General features: G+C 41.7%; 1 protein-coding gene across 1 annotated transcript in view; it reads left to right on the top strand.

Annotated features, from left to right (window-relative positions):
- Positions 1-1976: 1976 nt before the first annotated feature.
- Positions 1977-19862, top strand: part of DCLK1 (doublecortin like kinase 1) — a gene marked incomplete at its 3' end in the record, with an annotated part of 486231 nt that continues 468345 nt past the window's right edge. Inside the window, exons 1-2 of the mRNA XM_079779242.1 lie at positions 1977-2081; positions 7343-7737. Coding sequence (XP_079635368.1) covers positions 7362-7737 — 376 coding nt within the window. The 5' untranslated portion in view covers positions 1977-2081; positions 7343-7361. The remainder of the gene's footprint in view (positions 2082-7342; positions 7738-19862) is intronic.

The following is a 19862-nucleotide window of genomic DNA, read 5'->3' as shown; positions in this document are numbered from 1 at the left end:
TTAGCTTTGCGAAGTTTGAATGTCATCTAACTTCAGTTTTCATGAGAAAAGTATGCATTAATTCCAGTCACTTCTTTGGTCAATATCCTGGTGATGTAAAGGAAGTGACATCAGTTTTTAAAAATTACTTGAATTAGAATTTCCTGGTCATTTTCATTTTAAGTAAGAATCCTTATTGAATAGTACTTAGATTTGCTAAAGGCTACCCTGGAAGTATCTTTGGCATTTCTGTAGTTACTTTTGTCAGGTCACTGAATACCATTTAGTGCCAGCCTATTGTCCTGTCTAAATGATATGATCATAGTGCAACTTAATTATTATTAAGATAACTTAATTATTAGTTATCCAATTATTAGGTGTTTTGAAGGGTTAATGATGTCCAACTATCTGAAATCAAACTCAGAGGTGTTTCTTTGAATACACTAACTGCATGTCCCAGGTAGAAGAGCTAGGAGAGAGGTAAAATATGGTTGAGTTACTTAAAGTGCTTAAGAAATGACCCTGATAGAATATCCACAGGGTTTAGAAGATGGAATTTATTTCCTGGGTTAGCATTTGTCAGAAATTGCTTAGCATTTGTCACTGAAATGATAAACAGAAGCTCTGATTTCTGTTCTCAAGAAAATACACAGGCTCCATACTTTCTCTATACTTACCCCTTGGCACTCATTTTGCATTAGAATGTGAAGGAATAGGCTCAGTACTTTGCATTTAGTTTATTTGTACTCTCATCCCTGAGCTAGTCAATAGTTCAAAAATAAACATTGCAGCACTTGTTAAATATTTAACATGCAGCTCGAGTTGTGTTTATAACAAATGATTATTATTTAGTATTTATATATTACTTTGAAAGTATTTCAGAATAGTTCTTATTCATAATAAGTAGTCTAATACATAACTGGGCTCAATGGTTAAAATAAAAATAAAATTCTGATTTTCCATTGAAAGGTGCAAGCTCAGGAAGGGAGAAAAATATTGATGTGTTTTTGTATTGAAAAACAATGCATTGGGACAATTATACATCTCACAAGACATGACCGGAAGTTAATAGATTAACTGAACCAAAATTCAGCCTGCCCGCTGAAGCAGGCTAAGGGTCACAGAAGTCTACCACCTGCTCTCACTCCCTGGACTTGAGAAAGCCTGGTCTCAGAACATTTCTGCCTCCTGTAAAGACAAAGGCTTGTGAGCATCAGCCATGAAGGATCTAAGAGTGAAACCTGTCTCTTTAGTTAGCAAGAGTCTATTGTAACATATTTGGCTCTAGTCAGAGGTCCCTTGAATTTCAAGGGTGACTCAAGTCTTGAGGTCCAGTGGAGAGGAAGGGTGGGATCCATGGGTAGATCTGCCCCTTCGCTATCGGGGTGACTGAGAGGGACACTACAGTGCATAGGTTGGGAAGGTTGGGTTGGTCCTCTCAGGAGGTACTACATGAATGTACCTTGGCTTTCATAATCCGGACAAAGGTGTCAAACTATGAAGTCACATCAGAGCTTGTGTGTGGCGGAGGGAGGAACGGTTGATGCTTGAGCCACACCACACCTCTCAGCCTTGCACTTTGCCTAGCTCAGATCTAGCCTCATCCACGGTCTTTTCGGTCCACCGTCTGATCCATCCCTATCTCCAGACAACCACCCCTGGGCACTGGGAGGTGTAGGGGTTTGCTCAGGCCAGACGCACGGAGGTAGCTGCGTCCTCGGCGGGTGTAGGAAGGGCCCGGGGCGCAGCCCTGCCGGGTGCTCCCCGCCAAGGAGGGCGGGGCGCGGGGCGCGCACGCGGAGGGGAAGGAGGGAGCCGGAGGGCGTGTGAGCGGAGGAGCCACAGGAAAAGGGAGCGCGCCCGCTGCCACCGCCCTCCCCCGGAGAGGAGCTGAGCGAGGCTGTGCGGAGCGCCGCGGTTCCGAGGACCGGCCCAGGCACCTCCCAGCACCGGCAGCCGAAGCCCGGCCGCCCGCGCCCCCTCAGCTGCCCGCCAGCCCCGGGCCGCCACCGCCCGCAGCCCGGCCGCGCCCAGCGGAGAGCACCGCACCCGGAGGCGGCCCCCGCCAGGCCCGGAGACCCCGCAGCGCCTCTGGCAGACCGGTGCGTGGCGTGTCGCGTTGGGGAGGGAGCTGTGGGGGGGCCGGCCGGGGGCTGCGGAGATTGCGGGGCGCCCGAGGGCAGGGCGGACGCCGGCCGGGTCTGCCGCCGCCGGCCCACGATTCCTAGAAAGGCGCTGCCTGCCGTCCGCAGCCCGGCCCGGCCCGGGGCTGTGCGTGCGGCGGCCCCCGGGCTGCGGCACCTGCCTCTTTTGTCTGGTGCCACCGGGCTACCAACGGGGAGTCGGGCGAGCGTGCCCCCAGCCCTGCTCAGCTTTGGCTGTGTGGTTGGTGGAGAGGGCGAGCCCAGGCGGAGGAGCCGGGCCAGGTGTCTGTCATTGTCACCGCTCGCGGCGGAAAGAGGAGCCAGCGTGCGCCCAGGGGTGCCCGGGCCCGGCCTCTCATTGTGCGCTCGCCTGCCGCCGGGAGGGCGGTGTGCGCCGGGAAGAGAGCGAGCGATCTGTGCCTGGCGGGTGGCTGCAGTGTGGGTGCTGCAAGCACATTTGCAGGGCCTCAAGTTCTTTCGGGGACAGCGAGGCATCTTATATACAAATTAGGACCCGCAGAGCTAAAAGCACGCCAGGGACCGGCGATTTCCGGGGCACGAGCACAGCCCCGCATTGCCCCACAAAATGCAGAGTCCACGGACACGGACAATAGCGTGGTGAAGGGGGTGGGGGGAGACGGGAGAGGTGAGTAGGGGCTGGGCGGGGGCGGTAAAGGGGGGGATGGGAGACATCTGTAATACTGTCAACAATAAATAATAACAATTTAAAAAAGAGGCTGTATTTGCAAACCAGTTGTGCTAGGAATCCCTGCTGGATTTGGCAAGGAGATGCTGGTAGGAGATGGAGCAGGTGAAAGGTTTCATTCAAACCGGCTCCTCTCCACACCTGTGAATGCGTGTCCAGATTATGGTGCACACGCGTTGTGCCCCCACACTGCAGACTGTTCCCTGAATGCGTTTTATGAATGTTCCCTAATAAATTGCATTTGAAAGGGAAAGGAAAGTAGGCCAGCGTTTTAACTATGAAATGTCAATGGATGTGGGCTGGGAGGGATTTCAAGAGAGGTTATATGTAGGAACATCATGAAAGATCCACATGCATCCCGTGATGTTTTTTGTCCAGGGTGGTGCCTGCACTCTGAAGGTGTGTGTGGCCTCTAATTCTAGCCTGTCCATCCACCTGCACGCTAATCCACTGGCAGAAATATGCCTATGCCTTGAGACTTCCAGGTGCAGCATGGATTTAGATGTGGTAGTATTTGTGACAAATTGTGTGTGTGTGTGTCCGTGTGTGTGTGTGCTGTGTGTGTGTGTCTGTTTGTGTGTGTGTGTGTGTGTGCTGGGTGTGTGTGTGTGCTGGGTGTGTGTGTGTGTGTGCTGGGTGTGTGTGTGTGTGTCTGTGTGTGTGTGTGTGCGCGTGTGTGTGCTGGGTGTGTGTGTCTGTGTGTGTGTGCGTGTGTGTGCTGGGTGTGTGTGTGTGTGTGCGCTGGGTGTGTGTGTGTGTGTGCGCTGGGTGAGGGGGAATCTTGGAAACAGAAACTTATGAGCTCATCTAGAGGATGAATACAGGCTCCTCAAAATGGTGAGAAGTCCCACAGAACAATGGAGGATGCTGATTTGTTGGCCTGGCTAAGTTTATAGGAAAATCTGGATAAGAGCCATGATCCCCTTCTTCCCCACCCACGTGTGTGATCTTTGTGGCTAAGGTGGTGAAGATACTTTCTTGGCACCACCACAAATGTGTGGCTTAGGCCCTTAGCTCTCTATGGTCTGCAAACAAATGGCTGTGTGCTTTAGCCAGCTTCCTGTGCAGAAAGTGGGAGCTTGTAGAGGCCCAGGGAATCTTCTTGGTTCAAACATATGACTAAGGCCACTGGAGAGCTGAACCAGCCACGGCAAGGGAAACACACCTATTTTGCTGCCTAGTGGTAGCTGTAATCTTGAAAATGATTTGTGTGAGTGTGTCTTTTCTTTGCCACCAACATCAGTGCCTACTTTTGGGCAGCCTCAGTGAAGGACAGTAGAAGATACGTATGGTCTTTACCCTGATTGAATGTGTAGTCCAGTTTGAGGATATATGCAAATAAAATAAAACAAAATCAACTTTTTTTTCTATTTATTTACCTTTCTTTTCATTTGCTGTGGTATTCTTGGCTTTAAAAGCCTGTTCTCTTTAAGGAATTCCAGTAATTGCTACAATTTTTGGTCTTTGCAAATTGTGACTCGACAAGAGCCCTTTAAAACTAGATTTGCACTCTCTGGTTGCACAACTGTGTCATCCTTTGCTAGGGTCCTACTTGTTTTCTTTGGGTTCGTATAGATTTGGGGGAAAATATTAGGGTTGGAGGGATGATCACTGGCTTTAAGAATAAACAAAATATTCAAAAGCCAATCTGACCTTTATGATTTACAAAGTTTGAGGAGTTTAGTGAATTGGCATGAGTACTGGCAGTATCATCTCCCCAACCTCATTTTAAAAGACAAAGAACTCCTTTTAAAAACAAATTCATTTTAAAAAGTGATACCATGGGCAAAATATTGGCTCTGCTATTAAATTAATAGCTACCTGAAGGATAGGATATACAACTGATAATTGTTTTGTAATGATATAACTTCAAAATCAATGAAACCAATTCATGTCTACCTATATATGCTATAACTTTTCCTGAAAAATACAAGTGAAGAGGCATGAGGTAGTTTTCATATTTGGAAGAAAAAGATACACTCCAGATTTAAATCCCACTCCACTGCCTCCTCCCCGACCCCGTTGGGGTCAGCAGGAAGACATTAGAGGCCTGCTGACCACTGTCTTCTCTTCAGAGGTCTTCAGCAGTTAACTAACCTACCCAAGGTCACAGAGCTAGTTAGGACTGAGGGCTAATCTCAGGGGGTCTAGGCCTCTAGGACAAGAGGGTATGGGGCAGTAAGGAATGAGTGCCAGTTTCAGAGCCATTCAGAGTAAACCTAAGTTTAAATCACAACTCCCTCAATTATGACTTTGGGACCCTGGATATATCCCATATTCAACCTCAGTCACAATATTACCTACCTCATTGAATCATCATGAAATTTAGAAGAGAATATTGAGCATATTACACAACTGATTGCTGAGTAATAGTGCTGGGTATATAGTAGACATTCAATAAATATTACCTTTTTCCACTTCATTCATTTCAGGAGGGCACATGCTTTAGAGCATAAATTTTTAGCCAATGGATCAGAGGTCATGGAAAGGCCAGGGAGTCTTAGCAGAGATTTTGGTTAGTTTGGACTGACCTTGGGAAAGGGGACATCGTCTCTGTGGTGGGATTTTGGGAGCACTCATAGGTTGTTGCCCTAAATTTTCCATTTCCCTTATATTTTATTTCAACATTCCTGAAATTTTGTCTTTAGAACTTCTTTTCTTTGAATTCTGAGTTTTTCCCCCCCACTTTTTAGATTGACCTGATAAGACATGGATCCCCCAAAGGGGCAACACCAAAAGCCTTTATCAACTAAACCCTTAGCAAGGATGGATTGATTCCAGGAGCAGCTTACTGATATAAGGCTCTACAGAAAGTAAAATGGGGACCAGAGAGTGCAAGCATACCTTTCAGACGGTTGTGAGTGGAAATCAGGAGGACTCACCGGGAGCCTTCCTTACCAGAAAGCAGAGATTCTGTTCCTAGCAGTTCTTTCTTTGACAGTCAGGAACAGAAAAACAGATGTTATTAATACAAACATTAATATCTATCACATAGTAGACACTATTGTAAGTGCTGCATGATTAATATTAACTCTGAAGTAGGTATGATTATCATTTCCATGCTTGGTTAAGGAAATTGAGGCTTGAAGATGTTGACCAAAGTTGCACAGCTAGTACCGGGTCAAGTCTGGATTAACATCTTGATTTCCTCAAAGACAGACAGAACCTGAGTGGAAGGAAAAGCAAATCCCTTTTATCCTTTCTTCTTCTTGTTGTTTTCATTGATCTTCTCTCCCTTCTCCTTCTCTTCCTCCTTTTTATTCTTTTTAATCCAATTTTTCTGAAGCACTAAATGTAAATAAGTGAGTTATGGTGACTTCAGGTTTTAAAATAATTTCTATTGAATATGTGAATATGTTTGAAAATCTTCCTTAAGTGGTAAAATTTACAGATTGATTCCATTTGCTCTCTATCTGGCCTTGGGGACCGTAAACACTAAGTAATGTAGACAATCTGATTATGAAATGCTGCCCGCTGTCTTTTTCTCCTGGCCCACCACCTTTCTTTAGCTCAGTGGTTCCCAACCTTTTTTGGGCCATGCCCCCACCTAAGCATTTCTAAAATCCTGATGTCCCCTCCCCCTGTGACATATAATTGTTATTATTTAAAATGTGAACTCCTATTCACATGGAGGAAGGCTAAAAGGCCATTAACTTGGTCTAAACAAGCTTCCAAAAAAGATGGCATCCATGAAAGAGAAAAATAAAAGAACGAAAGGACAGGTGAAGTACTGAGGGAGAGATCACTAAGAAATTGTTAAAAAATAATAGTAATATGAAGTGATATGAAAAAATAGCAAATAAAGTTTCAAAACATATAGTAGAGAACTGAAATGCATAAATATGTCACAATATATATTTATATACTGTATATGAGACCCCCAGAACCATAAGAAGTGCAAAAAAATTCACTGTTAATAACTCATTCTCGAATTGCCCCCCTTAAAAATCAAATAGCCCCCGTGTGGGGCGTGTGCCCCAGGTTGGGAACCACTGCTTTAGCTGAACGGTGGTGTGAAAACTGCCTTCCTGCCGGCCACCGGGACCAGCACACTGCCCTGCAGGCAGCCTGGAGCTTTGGAGTCAGGCACACCTGGGTCAGTGTTCTTGGTTCAAGCATTTCTCACCTGTCTTACGTTGGTAAATTTAGGAGAATTTCCCCCCCCCCCCCATCTGTTTTGGTTTCTGCATCCGTAGATAGGGATCGTAATACTTTGAAAGGTTTGCTCTGACTATTGGAAATAATAGCTGTTCAAAGCCTGAAATGTTGTTAGGTGGTCAGTACAGAGGAGCTGTTTCTAATAAAACTATAAAGTTGATTAATAATCTGTTCACACTGGGCCTGCCTCTTCTTTTTCTTTGCTCTCTTCTTTCTCTCCCAACTTGATAATTCATATGAAATATGTCATCATTTCTAGTACTGTTTCCACCAGCTGCTCTCAAGCTGAGTCTCTCAAATCATGATCTTAAATAACATAAGTATGTGTCTCTGTTTTTGTTGCTGTGCCTTATAGATTCAACTCGAACTGCGTCATGTCCTTTGGCAGAGACATGGAGCTGGAGCACTTTGATGAGCGGGATAAGGCGCAGAGATACAGCCGAGGGTCACGGGTGAATGGGCTGCCCAGCCCCACGCATAGCGCCCACTGCAGCTTTTACAGAACCCGCACGCTGCAGACGCTCAGCTCGGAGAAGAAGGCCAAGAAAGTTCGTTTCTATCGAAATGGAGATCGGTACTTTAAAGGGATTGTGTATGCCATCTCCCCAGACCGGTTCCGATCTTTTGATGCCCTGCTGGCTGATTTGACCCGAACTCTGTCGGATAATGTGAATTTGCCCCAGGGAGTGAGAACAATCTACACCATTGATGGGCTCAAGAAGATTTCCAACCTGGACCAACTGGTGGAAGGTGAGCATATGAAACAGCTCCCCAGTGACCATGAAGAACAGTCCTCACATTTCCACATTGCTCTAGCCAGCTCCCACTTGATTTTTAAGAGCAGCGTTCTGCCTTGTGGTGCTGATTCTTATTGTTTCACACATTTGCGAGCTCACATTGCTGTACTTACCATAGTGTAAAAAGAAAAAAAAAACAACTAATGGTATTAGGTCAGCTAGCTCATGGTAATGAGCTGAGGGAATAATTGTCTTAATTCTACAGCATACTATATATATATTTTTTCTTGCACTTATGGTACATTAATTTTAAGAGTCCATTTTTATATCTTTAATTGTATAGCTCATCTTCATTTCTAGATAAAAATTGAGCTCCTGCTATCACAACGTCTCAAAGTGCTTGAACTAAAAATAATGAATTGATCATGAAATTTTAGAGTTGAAAGGAACCTTAAATAGGTCCCAAACCCATTTATTTTATCACAGGAGACTGAGGTCCAAAACATTCAAGTGACATGTCTAAGGTTAAATAGTAGTGGTGATGTTGGACCAAAAATTAGGTTTTCTGGCAATTCTTTTCAATATGATGCTTTCTTTTAAGTTTTAAAGGCTTGTTATCTTTCTGTGGTGTTTGAGGATATAAATGAATTGATCTTTCAGTTCATTTTTTAAGTACAATTTAGGTTAACAGTAATTATCTGTTTAGATGTGAAACTAGGACTCTGGGTCCACTGGTGAGGCTGTGTCTTGTGCAGAGTCTGTTTCCTATTTTGAGCTACTCAGTCCCAGCCAGTTGGAGCAGAGCATAAAGCCTCGAATCACCTTAGAAATCGAAAGCAAAGGAAAACGGCTTAGAGAGAAATAACTGGCATTAAATTCAGGCTAAGGTGTAAAACAAGATAGCTGATCCTCTTTGGAGAGTAGGTTTTTCTAAGATTGAGGTCTCAAGGTCCTGGTGAAGTGATACACAGCACAAAAGAATGTGGAAAGGAAGTTTGAATATTGGAAGTGCTTGATTTCACCTTTACTCCAGATATATTTGCCCAGGCTCTGTTGTCTGATTGGATCCCAGAGGAATCCCTTGCAAGTAATGATCTCTCTCTGGTGCAGATAGCAGGAAGCATCTTTTTCATCCTTGCCTATCTCCCTTCCCCGCCTGCCTCTCTTCCCCCTCATGCAGTTTTGGATTGCTCTGCCCTGACCACACACAAGCAAGCCCTCTTGTCCTCCTTTGGAGGCAGAGTTTGTATGTGATTTAAGGATGAGGGCTTCTGTGTCTTTCTCCCATTTTCCTTCCCTTTATCCCTTGGCAATCACGCTAGTGCAGTCACAGTATGACTGGACTTGAGAGGGTATGGAGGAGCCTGGCTTTGGTGTGTTTATTTTGTGGGAATTCACATCTCTTTTTGATGATTTGTCATCCTGCCAAGATGCCTGTAGACTTGGCCTTTTTCCTTCTATTCAGATGTTGGAACTTCCAGTAAATTAAAGGGGAAGAATGAACAAGAAATCTTTCTGTATCAGCACTATCCTTTTCATGACCTTGGAAAATACAAGGATAAAGAAAACATTTGGGGGGGGGACAATGGTAAGATATGTACAAATATAATACCTTAATAAAAAAATTAAAACACACACACACACACACACACACACAAAAAAAAACAACAACAAACAAACAAACAAAAAAAAAACATTTGGTGGGATATTCCAAGGGATATGGATAAAGATCAAATGCTAAGTCAGGTGTATGGCTAGTCACCAGACTATCCCTTTGAGGGCTGATGGTATTGTAGGGAAAATATGCCAAGATCTCAAAGCACATGCTAAGAAGGCCAGGACTGATTCCTCACTGTGTTCTAGAATCACATGTGCAATATCTCTGATGGGATGGGCACTTCAATAAGACCCTCCCTTCCCCCTCCCCCCCCCCCCAAGACTCATCTTTACTGAGAACTGGCCAGAGATATTCCCACGATTCCTATCTATTAAGGAGATGGGAAATGACAACAGTACTTTACATTCGGGGTCAACAAAGTCATGGCATGCTTCCCACAACTCTGTCAGTTTTTTAACACAAAATAATGCCTGCTCTGAGAGACTGCTGTCCTGACTGAGAATAATAATAACTCACCGTTATTGAGCATGTGAACATTTTATATAATCATATGTGTTGGAGTTTTTCTTTATGGCTTGATTTTTTCATACCTCTTGGGCCCTCTGTGTGCTGAGATTAGAAAATTGTTTCCCTCATTTTTTTCTAGTGTTTTTATATTTTAAAAATTATTGATTGATTGACTGATTTTAGAGAGAGGAAAGGAGAGAGAGAGAGAGAGAGAGAGAGAGAGAGATTTGTTGTTCCACTTATTTTTACATCTATTGTTTGATTCTTATATGTCCCTTGACCAAGGATCAAACCCACAACCTTGGCATGTCGGGACAATGCTCTAACCAACTGAGCTATCAGGCCAGAGCTTTTATGTTTTTAAAATATTCTAATGGAAGTCATATTAGTACAACATGTGAGGCAGAGATTCAATTATTTTTTTTCTAGGCTACCTGCCTCATTTTTAATTTTTATTTTGAAAGTAATTTGGACTAATAGAAGTGTCACAAAGAGAGGGCGTTCCCATATGCCTTTCACCCAGCTTCCCATCTTACACAACCATGGTATAATTATCAAAAGTAAAAATTAACTTTGGAACAATGCTAGTAACTAAACTACAGGCTTTATGTAGCTTTCATCAATTTTTCCATTATTGCCCTTTTTTGGGGGTTCCAGAATCACACATTGCAAGTAGGAACCATGTATCCTTCCCGCCCGCCCTGGAAGGACCTGGCCTCCGCTCAAGACTGCAGTAGGCAGCAAGGTCAAATTTACACAGAGTGGCCAGATTATTACGATCTCTGAATGCATAATAATCTGGCCACTCAGTGTGTGTATATATATATATATATATATATATATATATATATATATATATATATATTAGAGGCCTAGTGCATGAATTCGTGCATGGGTGGGGTCTGGCCAGCCTGGCCACGGGGAGGCGACATGGGCGGTTGGCCGGCCTGCCTGCTGGTCGAACTCCTGGTCGAGGGGACAATTTGCATATTAGCCTTTTATTATATAGGATATACACTGAATGGCCAGATTATTATGTGTTCAGAGATCATAATAATCTGGCCACTCAGTGTATATGCATCACACCCATGTATTAAAAAGATCACATTGGCTGCAATGTGGAAGAATGACTCAGTGGAAGACAAAAGTCAATGGAAGACAGAAGAGATGGAGAACTTTATACACCTGCACTAGGGACAGGGAGGAGTGGATGCTATAAGAAGTACTTAGTAGACAGAATGAACCAGAATTGGCAATTAATTGGAAGTGGGGCCCAAAGGAATGTGAGGGTATAACATTGAAAAGATGACAATGAAAATTCTATTTTGGCCAACTTCCCATATACCACAATAGATCAAATAAGAAAGGGAACAAGTTTAGATTAGATGGTAAGGAAGGAAATTAATGTGGTTATGCACATATTGAATTTGAAGTTCCTAGGAGCCAACCAGCTGGAAATTTCTAGCAAGCTGTGGAAATATAAGTCTGGAGTTTGGGAGAGAGATGCATGTGGCAGCCACAGCTATGGGGATTATGCTCAGTGAGACTACACCCAGCTAGACAACAGGAAATCCAGGGTAACTGCAGTTTTTAAAGAGTTCCCTGAGATGGAGGAGCCACCGAAGGGAACTGTGAGAAATCAGGTGCCTAGAGCCATGGAAATCAAGGGGTGGAAAGTACGTGGCTGGAAGAAAACTAGACATCAGCATTCAATGCTCCAGGAACAGCAAGTGAAGATAAGGATTCCTAAGAGATCACTGGCCTGGCTTTTAGGAGGCTACATATGGTCCTGTAGTGGCCAATTGGATAGTGATGCCAGATTGCTTTCATTCATTAATTTATCCATCTATTCTCTCTTTCCTTTTTCTTCCAATGATATTTATTGAGTACTTGAAAACAGCATGCTAGGCAGTGAGGACTCCAATGGCTCCCTGACTTCTAGAGACTTTGATATAAAGTAAATAAGTACATTACAATGTAATGGTGCTAATCAAGGGCTTGAAGTATGATTGGAAGTTGAGGAAGTAGAGACAGCAAATGATGATGTTCTTCTCATGTAAGAGCTCTAGGTTTGAGAGGTCAGCAAGATCAAGGCAAGGCTGAAGTGATGGGAATGGAGATCTTTGCTACTGGCAGAACAGGTTATCTGAATGTCTGCCATGTAGCAGACCCTATTCTAATCCTCACCACAATCCTATAAGCTACGTATAAACACACCACTTATCACTGAGCACCATGAGGCACAAAGACAGCCTGGTCAAGGTCACAGGGCTAGCAAAGGTGGAGTCAAGATTCAAATGTAGGTAGTTTAACTTCAGAGCCCTGACTTAACTATGAGGCCATGCGCCCTCCCCAGGGCACCCATCTCACCCTCCTTATGAAGAGGGAAGTCCAGACTGGGAAAGCACAAGGAAAAAGAGCAGCTGAGGCTGAGCTCAGTTCAGAGTGAACTAACAAGTAATAGGAGACAAGGCCAAGATAGGAGGAAGGGGCAGGAGAGGATTAACTGAGAAGCACATTAAAGATTGAGGGTGTTGTCTATTTTATATGTAAGCAGGAACGCCATTATGAAGCAAAGATATGACATAAAGTGGTTTGTCTATGGCTTGGTTTATAGGCAGAAAAACATGTTTGAAGATTACTTTTTGGGACATGTGTGTCCTAAAGGGCTTGATTTAAGAGAGGTTGTAATGGGAATGGAAGAGTGGGGGTAAATACAAATTCTATAAAGAAAAGAAAAACCACCTTAAGAACCTATTCTAATAGTACAGGGGAGAGACAACATGAGTTCAATGGTAGGAATATGAGGAGTTCTTTCTTTCTTTTTTTTTTTTCATCTTTCAAATTTTTCTACAGTGGGCACTGAAGAAAAAAAATGAATCACTTCTTCACTCAAAAAAAGTAACACTGTCCAGCCAGCATGGCTCAGTGCTTGAGTGTCGACCTACAAACTAGGAAGTCATGGTTCGATTATGGTCAGAGCTATTATGCATAATCCCTATATCTGGACTGATAGCCAGCCATATGCACTATACTGCCAAACCAGTCATTAAAAAATTGAACCGCTTTCTTACACCTTACACCAAACAGCATAATGTGGGGCATGCAGGAGGCAGCCAATCAATGATTCTGTTTCATCATTGATGTTTCTCTCTCTCCCTCTCCCTTTGTCTCCGAAATCAATATATATATATATATATATATATATATATATATATATATATATATATATATATATATATACTAGAGGTCCGGTGCATATACACTGAGTGGCCAGATTATTATGATCACTGAACACATAATAATCTGGCCATTCAGTGTATATCCTATATAATAAAAAGCTAATATGCAAATTGTCTGTCCATGGAATTATTTTTATTTTATTTTTTGAGAAAGACATATTAATATCTCACCATCCCTTTATTGAACTGTGCAGTAGAACCTATTATTATTATTATTATTTTTTAAAATCTGGAATGTTGTCCTTTTTCTTTCCTGCCAATTAAAATCTTAGCCTTGCTTCACTTTCCAGGCCAGCATGAATTCTATTTCCTCTTTATTGATTGATCAGTGGGGAATGGGAAGTGATTTTTTTCTCCCCTGAATTAGAATTGCATGGACCACTTCTTTAACAATTATCATTTATTGCCTTATAGTGGAATCTTTCATATAACACATCTTGCCTCTAAGCTCTTTGAAGACAAACTCATGACTTAGAATTCTTTTCACTTCTCAGGGTGACTAATTTAGTTCTGTACCTGTTACTGAGGATTTAAGAGGTTGTTTTAAATTTTTATGTTTCATAGCCAAATTTGCATATACTTGTTTCAGTTTTGTTATTTGTTGTTCTGTTATTTGTTTAGAGAAATTTTTAGCCAAGAAAATGAACATTTTCATGGCTTCCAATACAATTTACCATGGTGCTTTCCAAAAGGGTTGTTATCTTCTCTAATAAAATGGTTAATATGCAAATTAACCATCACTCTGCTACATAAGCCACGCCCACCAGCCAAGTCACGCCCACCAGCCAATCAGGGCGAGTATGCAAATTAACCCAAACCAAGATGGCTACAGCCACAGAGAGCAAGGTTTCCCAGGTAACAGAGCAAGCCAAGCTTTCCATAGCCGTTGCAGGCCTAAGCCTCCACTCAAGCTACAAAGTTTCAATTATAGAAGGTAAACAAATTCAAACAAATGGCAACAGAATGGAGCTTGAGAGAGCAGGCCAGGGTTGCCGGCGGCAACAGGGGAAGCAAAGCTTTAAAGCACACCCTGGCCGGGCTCACCCGCTTAAGGCTACAAAGTTTCAACTGTAGAAGGTGAATTAACTGCCACAGAGATGGCTGCCGCCCGGGAGGGAACAGCAGGCTTGGCTCTGCTCCAGGCTACAAAGTTTCAATTGTAGAAGGAAAATAAATCCCAGATACCAGGGCCTCCGCTTAGGTTGCCAGGGGGCGTGGCCCGCCTGCAAACCACCACAGGCCCCTCGCTCAGGCCACCCCACGCCCCAAGGGAACCCCACCCTGATCTGGGACACCCTTCAGGGCAAACCAGCTGGCCCCCACCCGTGCACCAGGCCTCTATCTTATCTAATAAAAGAGTAATATACAGATTGATCATCACTGCAACACACAATATAGCTGCCCCCATGTGGTCAAAGATCCTGCCCCCATGTGGACACAAGATGGCCACTACAAGATGGCCAGCAGGGGAGGGCAGTTGGGAGGCACCCGGCCTGCAAGGGAGGGCAGTTGAGAGGGACCAGGCTTGCAAGGGAGGGCAGTTGGAGGTGATCAACCCTGCAGGAGAGGGCAGTTAGGGGTGACCAGGCTGGCAGAGGAGGGAAGTTGGGGGCAAACAGGCTGGCAGGAGAGCAGTTAGGCATCAATCAGGCTGGCAGCGGAGTGGTTAGGGGGTGATCAGGCTGGCAGGCAGAAGCGGTTAGGGGCAATCAGGAAGGCAGGAAGGCAAGCAGTTGGGAGCCAGCAGTCCTGGATTGTGAGAGGGATGTCCGACTGCCTGTTTAGGCCCGATCCCACCAGGATCGGGCCTAAACGGGCAGTCGGACATCCCTCCAGGAGTCCCAGATTGGAGAGGGTACAGGCTGGGTTGAGGGACAACCCCCCGCCGTGCACGAATTTCGTGCACCGGGCTTCTAGTCAATTTATAATGTCTCTAGTGGTGTTTTATATTTACATTTTTATCTTTTGTCGTATATCTTAGTACCTTGTATTTTAGTAAATTATATTTGCACATTAACCTATTGTTGTATTATCGGTCCTCAATATGTTTCTCCCTTTTTATTTTAGTTTCCTTTATTTTTAATTATATCAGTTTTAAATTTTAAATAATTGGACCTCCCCATTTTTCCTTTTATGTTCTTTTTCTGTTGCTTTGAATGGAGAAGTCAACATTTTCAACAGGTCTGATAAACAGATTTAAATTTTATTTTCTATAATCTTATTTTTATGTACTATTCTATTATGAAAGACTTCAAGGAAACAATGACCCATATGTGCCTTTGGGAATCTTTTTCCTTGCTTTTAATAGCACTTTCAAAATCGTGTTCTTAAACCATCGCCTTCCAGGTAGATTATGAAATGTTGCTGTGTGTATCTGAGGTAGTCTCATAATATATAATATCCAGAAGGCACTTTATAATATTTTACTCTATAAATAATGTCTTTCATATAATTTAACCCAGTTCAGAGGGTTCAATATATATTTGAGCTTTCCCAGATTTTACTATAACTCACAGTAGTAAACTTTAATTGCCAGAGTTTTCAATGAGAAGTTTTATACACTGGAAAAATGAAATATATTATGGGTATTCCTCACTTAAGATACTGTTGAACATGCCACATGTAGAACTTAAAGGAATCTAGAGGAGGTAGAAGCCAGCTTTAGTAATGTGAAGCGTACAGATTAGGTCATCTTCATTTAGACTGAGGTCAAGTGATATCACAGCTGCAATTTACAAGTCACAACTCTTAGCTATTGAAACACTCCACAATATGTAATAGGAAACAGGGCAATCTTCTGTGGCATATCGTGAAGGAGCACATTCCTGGTTGACTCACCACAGGCCGGGTCAATCAAGGAGCTGGTACTATATTAATGAAAGTTTTCTATTTTTAAGTTGGAAATCCTCTAATTTCATAATGGGAGTCTATGGCCAAGTAAAATTACCTTTACAGATTTTTAAATAATAAACTTTGTTAGGTAGGAAATTTTATTTTCATACTTTGAAGGCTAATGGCAAATATAATAATTTAAAAATGTATATGTGATTTTTTTTAAAACAAAACAAAACACAAACTCTTCTTTACCTTAAAAATTATCTAATATATTTACACAGAAAATATTCTATTCTCCAAAGTCCCGAAAAATACCTAACCCTTTCAGGGAAGAACCTATTATGTTCTGATATTTTAGGAGATTGTATTAGAATACAACTTCATGCTTTATTTCCTTACATTTTGTTGTTGTTGTTAACTGCCATTTCTTTACCTTTGCCTTTGCTTAAAAGCAAATATTAGTTTTCTGGTTTTTGTTTTTTTTTGTAAATGCCACAGCAATTCAGACAGGTGCTGCTTCTGCAGCTCCTGATATTTGTTGGGGTATCTTGGACACACCCAGAGTATTACATTTTAATTTGAGAATCAGTTTTAACACAAAAACTTTCACTTAACCAAACTGGGACAAAGCTGGCAGTATCATAACCAACTAGCAAGTCATTATGTGTAGTAATTGCCAGCTCCATCTCTAAATGGGGTTTTATACCATTTCATTCAAACTGTCTATGATCTTGCCATATATTTTGCCCTTGCTTAACCTCACCTGTAGTAAATAATCCAAAACGTTTAAAGCAAAATTTGGGCTATAAAATTTCAATGTTTTGGGGCTTCCCCCCACATGCATCCAAGCAATTCTCTGAGACACCAGCTGGATGTCCTACAATTCAACTCAATTCTGACACTTTCTTTTCTGTAATAGCATCAGATACTACAAGTTAAGGGCTCAGTCCTACAAGACTGCCCTCCCTCACCCTCTCAGAGGCCAGTTATAAGTACGAATTGTCATATGTGCTTCTGATGGATGGGCCAGTAGTCAGGAGGTTCCCATGACCCCTCCTTTGGTTCTATTACTCTGCTAGAGTGGCTCACAGAACTTAGAGAACTATTTTACATACTGATTTACCAGTTATTTTAAAAGTGTATAACTCAGGAACAACCAGCTGGAAGAGACTCATAGGGCAAAGTATGGGGGAAAGGGCTTGGAGCGTATATGCCCTCTCTGAGCATGAGACTCTCACTGCATTTCCACATGTCCACCAAGCAGAGGCTTTCCAAACCCTGTCCTTTTGGGTTTTCATGGAGGCCTTAATACATATTTAATAGAAAATGTAATACATAGGCATGATTGATTAACTCATTGGCCATTGGTGATTAATTCAATCTCTACCTCCTCTCCCCTGTCCCAGGTCAGTGGGATGGGAACGAAAGTTCCAGTCCTCTAATTGCATGGTTGTTTCTGCTGGCAAACAGTCCACATCCTAAGGTGCTTCCAAAAGTCACCTCATTAACAAAACTCAGGTGTGGTAGAGAGGAGTTTGTTTTGAATATTGAGACACCTTTATCGCTCTTATCACTTAGAAAATTCTAAGGATTTTAGGAGCTCTGTGCCAGAAATGTTTTGAAGACAAAATATACATTTCTACTTTTAAATCACAATGTGAAGGCTATTTTGCTCAAATATACCTTGGGTTAGATAGATTAACTTTCATTTTGTTGTTGTAGTATGAATTGCACCATAAAACTTTGGGATGGCTTTGAGTACATAAAAAGAAGTATGTAATTATATGTTTTATAATTATCAGTTATAAGTTTTTATAAGTAATCATAAGTTTTACTTGTTTTGTTATTTTTCAATGACCTTTAACACACATATCTCATATTAAGAGTTGAATACAATCTATTGATGATTTTCTATTCAAGATTATAACATATCTCTTAACTCACAGCCCCAATAAGAAAGAGGTTAAATACTGGATAGCCAGAGCTATTGGACCAAATCAAAACTATGTGTTCTTCCCATTCAGAGCAACTACAATTTGTTAATATACAATTGTCAGAGATATTATCACATTTTTAAAAAGCTATTTTTTTTTTTTTACAAAATCATAATTTAACTGAGTTTAAATAGAGGTAGGGCCTATAGTGGTGGTAGGGAGAAGTTCAGAATTATAATTAAATATATGTATCTAAAATTTGGGTTTAAATATGTTTAATGTAAATATATTTGCACAATTAAATAGAAGATTATTAACATAAGGAAACACATCTTGACTTTTCCTGAATTTCTGAATAATGTAGTAGATTTTAAATGACAGAGCTGCATGGTGTGTGATGTTGGGTTTGCTGATCAGCTCCTTCCTCTCCCTTTAGCTGTCACTTTCCTCCTTGCACAATATCATCCTTTATTGGAGTCTCACACCCTTATCCAAGATTTCATTCCAGTCTTTAAATTTGATAAACCAGGCAGAGGATCCTCAAAGTGACAGAATAAGTTAAGTACAAATTTCATCTCATTGTTGTTACTTGAAACAAACCAGTTTTGCTTTTAAGAATTTTCAGTGTGCTTTATCTAAGAAGATGTGAAAAAAGTGTGGTTTTTTTCTCTTTCAACAAACCCATTCCATATTGTTATGTGAGTACTTTAAAATTCTTCCTTTTTCTAATTATTTTCTTTTCTAAAGTTAAAAAGTTTTCTTTGTTGAGGTGTAACCCACTCCATGCTTTTGTTTTAATTATTAGCTTAACAAATAGCATATAACCTTAACAAATAATTAGACAATTGTGTATCGCTGAATAGCACAGAATTCTGACAGACCAGTTTCGCCAGTAAACTGTCTTCTTGGGGAATGTTTGGTGCATTCTCACAATGAGATGGAGCCAGAGTGATTTTACTGGTAACTACATAGCTAGAAACAATGAACACCTTATAATATAAAACCTGCTTACTGATTTCTGGTAATTTCATTTTTTAATTTTCCTTTCAGGCTTACTGCAGCCTCAGCTGTTTTTCGTTTGTGTAGCAATTTTGTATTTGAGGTCACTTTGACCTTTACTCTCTTATTTGATCTTTATTAAAACCTGGTGAAATAAACTGATCGAAAAATAAACTACCCCCAAGAAGACTAGGTGACTTGCCCACAGTCACATTTGTGGAGAGGCCAGGTATTGAGCCCAGACTTCCAATTCTCTCTTCCCTCTGTCACATGCACACTGTCTCTCTCTCCACAGAGCCTTCAGAAACACACTGTTTTTTTCAGTCCCTGTATGTTTGTTTTAAAATATGTTTTTATTGAAGAAGGGAGAGAGAGAAAAACATTGATGTGAAAGAAATATTGATTGGCTGTCTCACGCATGAGACCTGACCAGGGATGGACACCGAAACTTGGGCATGTGCCCTGACCCTGCATCGAACTAGTGACTTTTGGTGCATGGGATGATGTTCAACCAACTAAGCCACAAAGGTCAGGGAGCCCATGTATATGTTATTGATATCTGCATAAATAGTGAGAACAGCATAGTTGGGACCAGTCATGATCTGCTAGGAACTGGGTGGATGGAAAGGGGGATTGCTAAATTGCTAATATTTGTACCACTCCATAATGTATAAATACACATTGGAGTATATTTTATAATCATTTGCAAAGTAAATATTTGATAACCTGTATAACTGTACTTTTCTAGTTTTAAAACCCTAGTACAGTTATTTTTATGTGAATACTTATCCTGTCTTCTTGGTTGTGTTAACTGTTAATTTAAAAATAGGAAGAGGCTTTAGATAAACGTAAATGGGCTGTGTGGGATTAATCCTAGGTCACTTTACCTGCAATTATGAAGGCTTTTTTTTTCATTTTTAGCTACTTCCAGTTACAAAGACATATTAACACAGAAAAAAAGCCATTATAAAATCTTTAATTTCAAAATGCTTTGACTACATTT

Source organism: Cnephaeus nilssonii (genome assembly GCF_951640355.1).
Source record: "Cnephaeus nilssonii genome assembly, chromosome: 8".
NCBI classification, from domain to species: domain Eukaryota; kingdom Metazoa; phylum Chordata; class Mammalia; order Chiroptera; family Vespertilionidae; genus Cnephaeus; species Cnephaeus nilssonii.
Note: the sequence above shows the minus strand (reverse complement) of the source record. Positions and strands in the feature narration are given on the sequence as shown.